A 7,887-nucleotide genomic window follows, 5' to 3' on the forward strand; every position below is an offset into this window, starting at 1 on the left:
AAAGTGGTCTCGCCTCCAAAGCACTCTCTGCTAATGGCTTGCTGACAAAGAGCATTTCCACCGTAAGCTTGTAAGAATTTCCAGAAAATAAAGACCAGAAGAAATCTTGTCGCATCTACAAAAAGCATCTCACAGTGACAGTCATAAGACTTAACGCGCGCCCGCGCGCGCGCGCGCGCGCGCGCGCACACACACACACAGTCCCACGAAGACGTAAAATGGAATGAACAAAAAAGAATTTATAATTTATATGGGAGATATTCCAGAATAAAAACTGAGTGGAGGGGGGAGGATTATGATTTTTAAAACAGACATATGTGAAAAAACAATCGAATACAAGGTGTCTGAATGAACACTGGAAGAGATTAAATAAAAACCTCAAAGAGTTGTGATTACGTCCTCCAGAGCAGCCTGCCAGCAAGAAGCGTTGGGATCCGCCAGCTGGCATGCAGACTAGCGGGGGCAGAGGCCGGGGAAGGGGCGGGGCAGCCCCAGCTGCGAGAACAAAGGAAGATCCGCAATCACCGTTCACGCTGCACAGACCGTACGGAATGAATAGAGGATTGACGTTGCCACCACAGGAAGTGTCCGCCGCGCCTGCCCAGAGAAGGCAGTAGGAACCACAGTCACAGGAAGAGAGCAGGGGGAAACCAAAAGAGATGCACACTTCCCCGAAACAAGGTCCCCGTGCCGGCTGCTACCCTCCGGGCCTCTAGCCCAAAGGAAGGCACACAGGGGAAGTTCCGGTACCTTTTGGGGGGAAGAAGCTGCCATGGAAGAGCCTGCAGCTCCCACTGAAGCCTCTGAGGCACCTGGGGCATCTACGGGTGCCGAGGCAGCAGGGGAGGGTGCACCTGGGCCTTGTCTCCGCACTCGCCCGGTCTTCCGGCAATTTGCGGCTACAGGTCCGGCCCCCCTTCGCGCGTCACGTCTGAGGCCTGCCCAGGCTGCAGGGGGAGGGGCTGGGCCCAGTCGCTTGCAGGGCCGGAGTGGTGGCAGCTGGACGAAGCAAGTCATCTGCAGGTATTATCTGCATGGGCTTTGCAAGGAGGGGGAGAACTGTCGCTACTCACATGACCTCTCAGGCCAGCAGTTGGCCAGGGAGGGCCATGGTTCACTGCCTCGGGCCTCTGCAGACCAAGGCCCTAGCACGGCTGCGCATACTGAGACTCTGCCTCAGGAAGTGGCGAAAGCCCCCTCTGCTGCGCCTTCATGCTCCTTGCCTGTGATTGGCTTGGCTGCTGAAAGGGGCTTCTTTGAAGCTGAGAGAGACAATGCAGGCCTTGAAGCTGCAGGAGGAGCCAGTGTAGAAGGCTGGGAGAATGCTATTGAATTTATTCCCGGGCAACCCTATAGGGGCCGCATGGTCCCTTTTGTTCCCAGGGCTCCTCTACAGAGCCCAGTGACTGAGAGGGAACAGATTGCAGTGGGCAGGGGTCAGCAGCTTTGCCGTGATGCTGCCATGGGGCAGTGCTTTCGTGGGGAGAGTTGTATGTATATCCATGGAGAGATATGCGATATGTGTGGGCTTCAGGTCTTGCACCCTGTGGATGCTGTGCAGAGGGCAGACCATACAAAGGCTTGCATTGAAGCACACGAGAAGGATATGGAACTCTCATTTGCAGTGCAGCGAAGTATGGACAAGGTGTGTGGCATCTGCATGGAGGTTGTCTATGAGAAAGTCAACCCTAGTGACTGCCGCTTTGGCATCCTCTCCAACTGCAACCACACCTACTGTCTTAAGTGTATCCGCAGGTGGAGGACTGACAAACAGTTTGGCAACAGGATCGTCAAGTCCTGTCCACAGTGCAGGGTTACCTCCAACTTTGTCATTCCCAGTGAGTTCTGGGTGGAGGAGGAGGAAGAGAAACAGAAACTTATTCAGCAGTACAAGGAGGCAATGAGCAACAAGACTTGCAGGTATTTTGCTGAAGGCAGGGGTTACTGCCCATTTGGAGAGAACTGTTTTTACAAGCATGCAACCCCTGAGGGCCCAGGAGAGGATCCTCAGAGGCAGGGTGCTGAGGCATCCAGTGCTCACTGCAGTCAACTTTTGGAGCCTACTCAGGTGGGAGAGGGCGAGATGCCCTTTGAAAGCAGTAAAAAAAAAGCTTGTCATGCTTCGGCTGGCCAATCTGTTGTTAAGTGTTTTCTTTCACTGGGAAAGAGTGTGCTTTTTTTTTTTTCTCAGAGGACCAGTGGGACTTACTTCCTTATGAGATGGAAAAATATTTCAGTTTGAATCTGTAGCATTATGCTGTGGCATGTGGTCTAGTGTGCTAAGGCTCTGTCTGTCATCTGCTATTGCTTGTTTGTTGTTTATAGACACATCTATCATTTACAGGGGCTATGGAAGCCATTTTTACAAAGCATTCATCTCTGTTTTCTTGTCCATCCTCATTTCAGGGTTATGCTGTTTTACTGTGGTAAACTGTAACAAAGTCCTTAAAGTTATTGTTCGATGAAATGAATATTACTGTAGTTTATGGTTTATTTTGTCATCTCTGTTTTCAACAGGATTGATTCAGTTCTAGTCTAGTGTTTACAGAATTTCCACACTCATTTTGAAGTCCCTCAAGAATAAATGTGACAGGGTGAAGGGAGAAGTCTTAACTGAACAAGGAGCTTTTTGCTACTACAGCCTTAAGAAATGGACCCTCGCAGGGCCTTTGTGGTACAACTGCTCATCTTTGTTGTTTACATGTCTGTTCTTTCCCTCATTCCTCTTCAAGTGCACTCTTTAACATGTGGTTACCTTGTGGTTTTGTGTTTTACTTGACCAGAACCAAGTGCGTATGTTTACATGTTTTTATCCTGTAAAGCTTGATGTGAAATTACTTACATTTCAAAGTATATATTTAAGAATTATATATTTGCATATAAATGTGTGTAAAAGTTATATCTTTCAAGATATATATAAAACAAATACCCTATCATATCTGGAAGAGCTAGAAGCTGAAAACGAAAGGCTAATAGTATTTGCTGTTGTGAGTGTGAAGTGTGTAAATGATCTTTCCTTTTCACAGGCTTCAGTGATTAGTATCTAATGAAAACATATTCAAGTGGCTGTGGTCAAATGTAGCAGACACAGATAAAGGACTTACAAAGTAGGACATTGGTAATTCCTTTGGTGGCATCAATAGCTCACTCTCCTATTATAAATACACAAATGCGTGTTCCCATGTGATTTAGCACAATCACATTCCTTATAACAGCACAATCAGCCTTGAACTCAGATATACAGTTCTTTGTATTAATATTTTGTATTATCTCTTGACATTAAAAAAGGGGCTTTTGACAAGTTTTCAACATACAAATGACAAAATTATGAAAGAGAAAATAGAATAATAAAAATATTGGAACCAGTCAGAATATAAGAGTGAAAAGATTAAAAAAAAAGTGAAATGTATAAAGGAACAAAAACTAAACACAATAGTAATAAGGAGATAGTATAGCACAATTACACTATCAGATTAAATGAAAATGGTTTAAAAACTAAAACTCAAAGATTATCAGACATGATTAAAATAAAAATGAAGCTAAATGCTGTTTAAAATACACATCTACAGTATAAGAATACAGAAACATTAAAAGTAATAGAATGAAAAGCTAAATAACAATGCTGTGGCTTTTGTAATAGATACAGTTGATATTAAAGATAAACACATTGCTGGAGATAAACATGGTTGGTATATAAACATAATTTACATGGAAGATAAAACTATTCCAATTTTGTATTCATTTAATAATATGCCATCCAGTAATCAAATAAATAATTGATAAGGAGAAAAATAGAAAATTTAAATGGGCAATTTTCATACATCTTTTCAGTAACTGAACAAGCAAATAAAGAATATCAATTGAATAGCACAATTTTAACAATTTATCCAGTGTAAAATGTGTAAAATGCTGTATGCATCAACTGCAGAATTGTTATCTTGGCTAACGTGGAAATATACCAGATGTGTGAGTTCCAGGAGATTCAGACTGCCCTGACTATTCAGCAAAGACAGGGTCCATTTGCAGTTTGTGACATGTGCTAAGCACTCTCCAAAGCACTAATTTAACTCCTAGACCAACTTTATGAGGTACGTATGCTCTAATTTTTCTCATAATCCTAATGAGGTATAAATGAGGTTATATTACTTGCCCATATAACTATGACATATTGGAACTGCAAATGGAACTCTGTATTTCTACAACACAGTCACCATGCTAACTCTTTCCTCACCTACATGCTCAGGACCAGCTGAATATTGCTAATGGAAACACACATGCAATATTTAGTATGAATGGTTCAGCCAGGTGGCAAAGAGATGGACATAAATAAATTCCTAGAGAATGTGGGGGCTGTGGAGCTTTTCTGTTGGCTTGTGGACTTGGTATTTCTTAGTCCCTTACTCATAACATGCTTTAGCCTCCTATATTTTTACACTGCCTGTTCCTTCTTACATGATTCCTAGTTTTATTGGTAAGTATATTTTGTCATATTTCTTCCATATTGATTCCTTTTATCCAAAGAATTCACCAATCAAGAGGCTGTAGAAGCCTCACTCTTACTGTCATGCAGGGTGAGTGATTCAAAACAAAATTCAAATATGCTGGTTGCCCTGAGGCAACCCCAGTACTGCAGAGGAAAGAGGGCTCAGATGACCAAACAACCAAAGAAAAGGACCAGATGGGTCACTCACAAAAACTGTACTGAGATCAAAGTCTCAAAAAAAAATGAGCTTTGAATAGTGGCTAAGCTGCTCTCAAGGAGAGATTTTTAAGTTGAGCCTGGAAAGCTTTGAAAACTTTGTCCTAGTATACACTACCTAATGTTGTGAAATAGCATGTTTTTATTCAAATAGCATCTTGAACGATCATAATAAAGTTAAGGAGATACAGTGGAATAAGAATTATCAGAAGATAAAATGGTTTTGGTGACAAAGAATACTTACAATCTTGACTGCTTCTTACCAGCCATGCATTCTGGAGAAAGTCACTTAAATTTTCTATACCTCAACTTTTTTATATGAGAAATGGGTACAGCCCCATCTATTTTACAGGGTTGTTATGATGACCAAATGTAATCTGGACAAAGAACTTGAAACATAGCTGGGATTTTTAAAGTGACATGTGTAAAAAATAGGACTTATGTGTGTTTGTGTACTTGAGAAGAGCTTGCACAAGAATTAATACTCCATGAAGTTTTTCTCTTTGAAATCTTTGGAACTTGTGTTAAAGTAGCATTATTAGTTTAAGATTTTGTGTAGCATGGAGGCACATTACCTTTATAGTCATAATTTCAAAAAAATGGAGTAATTTTTTCAACCAAAGTCATTCAGTTAAAACTAAAAATGTGCTATTTAATTTCTGATATATAGTAAACAACAACAAAAACATGTATTATTTGTGATGGATGTCTAAATAAGAAAATAAAAAATAAAATAAATAAAATGATGTTTAAAAAAGGATTTCCTGTTCCCTCCTCAGCTCATTTAGAGGTCAAATAAAGGGATGTCACTGCCACCATAGCTATACAAAGTATTCCAAGGGCTTGTTCATGAAGACAGCTGGGCCACCCCTGTTTCAGTCAGAAACAAAGGAGCCCTTGCCACACAAAAGTTTGTTCTGTGAGTGATTCAGAGTTGTGCTGGCCCCTCCTCCACTTGGATTCATGGACTCAACCCAGGAGTCCAGACAGACGGTATCACTTTACACAAAAAATGCCTGCGTGAAACGAGTCTGATTTGCTTATGTTTCACATGACTAAATTTGGTAGATGTGCAGACTTAAAATATGCTAAAAGTTTACTTAGTACCCCTTCCCCTCTAACATATGGAAACCACTTTGTCTCACATGGCATTAAATCCATTTACTGAATTTCAAGATCTTAAAGGGAAACATTTCCAGTCCATAGTTGATACCCGTATTGTCTTCTATTTTGCACTTTTGTAAACATTTTGGGATCGTGGTTTTTGTTTCCACAGCAGATGCTAAACTGCAACCTCAGTGTGAGATGGAGTTGGGGTAGGGATGAGAAAAGGGAGTCTTGGAAAATAACCCAGCACTAGTGCAAAAAAGTAAATTAATATGTGTCAGAATTTTTGCCATAAAAAATATATATCACATTTTCCAGTGTTGAATGCACACTAACAAAAATAACTATCAGATCATAATGAAACACATTTATATGAGAAATTATTAGTACAGGCAATATTTTCCAAGTTCAATACAAGAAAATTTGCCACTACCATTCAAAACTTCTTTTAAATATCTCTTACAATAATTGCTGAAAGAGTGCATTCAAAGTAATTCAGCAATATACATTGTCTAGAAAGACAAATTACATAATTAGGTATTCAAATCTGTAAATTTTAAAGAAATTGCAACATACACATACAGAAGTAAGCAGAAAGAATTAAGAATCATTAAAGCAAAAATTAGTGGATCAGAAAATAGAAATATAAAACCTGTTTCTTTGAAAAAATAACATAAGACATTAACTTAAAAAATAAAGGACAAGGTGCAATTGAACAAAATAGGAAACAATAAATAGGAAGAAATCAACGATAAAAACACAGTAAAGAAATAGATAAATTCTTGTTACACTGAAGTCAGTACACTCAAATGGGAAAGAAATTTAAAATCTATATTAATATAATTTTTCAAACATTAGAAGACAAAGATCAAACCAACTGCTAATGAAAATTTAAAGTTGTCAGGAATGTACTTAGCCCTGCCCCCCAAAGAAAGAAAAGGAGAAGACATTTGGCCCAGAAATGTACTAAATCCTTTAAATATATTGTAATGCTATATAAGCCAGTCCAGAAGAAAAGGGATAGTTAATATAACTTATGCATGACCTATATCATCAGTGTCAGAATGTTACCAACACAGTACAATGCAAAGATAACTAGAGTTCAAAATCATTTGTGAATATTGATGCTAAAACATCTCAAATGAAATATTTAAAAAAATATAAAAATCAGAAAGGAATAGGTTATATTCCAGGAGAAAAAGAATGGAAGAATATGAGACAATACTTATCTTAATATATCAAAATAATCATTTGGACATCTTCATATATCCAAATAAAAGAAAACTAAATTTGTGATCAATATACTTATTTAAAACATAATACAGATGGGGCGCCTGGGTGGCTGAGTCGGTTTAGCATCAGACTCTTGATTTTGGCTCAGGTCATGATTTCATGTGAAATCAAGTTCCATCTCAGCTCCCTGCTGGGCAGGGAGCCTGCTTAAGATTCTCTCTCTCCCCTCTGCTGCTCACTCATGTATGTGCTTGCTCGCTCTCTTAAAAAACAACAAAAAAACCATAATACAGATGTATGAAGTATAAATATTTACATATGTATATAGATACATATATTGCATACATATGCAGTATAATGTCTATTTCTTAACGTTTTTATTAAAATTCCATTTAACATCTAGTGTTATAATAGTTTCGGGTGTACAATATAGTGATTAAGCACTTCCATACATCACCTAATGTTCATCACAAGTGCCCTCCTTACCTACTTCACCCTCCTGTCACCCACCCTTCTCTGGTAACCATTAGTTTGTTCTCTAGTGTTAAGTCTGTTTCTTGGTTTGCCTCTCTTTCTCTCTTTTATTTTTCCCTTTATCATTTGTTTTGTTTCTTAAATTCCATATATGAGTGAAATCTTATGGTATTGGTCTTTCTCTGACTTATTTCACTTATCATAAAACTCTAGTTCCATCCATGTCATTGCAAATGGGAAGATTTCATTCTTCTTTTAATGACTGAATAATATTCCATTATATGTGTGTATAGTATATGTGTGTGTGTGTGTGTGTGTGTGTGTGTGTGTGTGTATCACATCTTCCATAACCATTCATCAATCCATGGACACTT

At 39.1% G+C, this 7,887-nt stretch overlaps 1 protein-coding gene across 1 annotated transcript; it reads left to right on the top strand.

The window, feature by feature from the left end:
* The first annotated feature begins 628 nt into the window (after positions 1-628).
* MKRN3 (makorin ring finger protein 3) lies at positions 629-3,405 on the top strand. The gene has a single exon (XM_045448894.1). The coding sequence runs from the start codon at positions 773-775 to the stop codon at positions 2,240-2,242; it is 1,470 nt and encodes a 489-aa protein (XP_045304850.1). The 5' UTR covers positions 629-772; the 3' UTR covers positions 2,243-3,405.
* The last annotated feature ends 4,482 nt before the right edge of the window (positions 3,406-7,887 follow it).

This window comes from Leopardus geoffroyi, chromosome B3, assembly GCF_018350155.1.
Source record: "Leopardus geoffroyi isolate Oge1 chromosome B3, O.geoffroyi_Oge1_pat1.0, whole genome shotgun sequence".
In the NCBI taxonomy this organism is placed as follows: Eukaryota; Metazoa; Chordata; class Mammalia; order Carnivora; family Felidae; genus Leopardus; species Leopardus geoffroyi.

What these genes read in the sequence shown, in the direction of transcription:
- MKRN3 (XM_045448894.1), top strand. Translation starts at nt 773, where the DNA reads ATGGAAGAGCCTGCAGCTCCCACTGAAGCCTCTGAGGCACCTGGGGCA.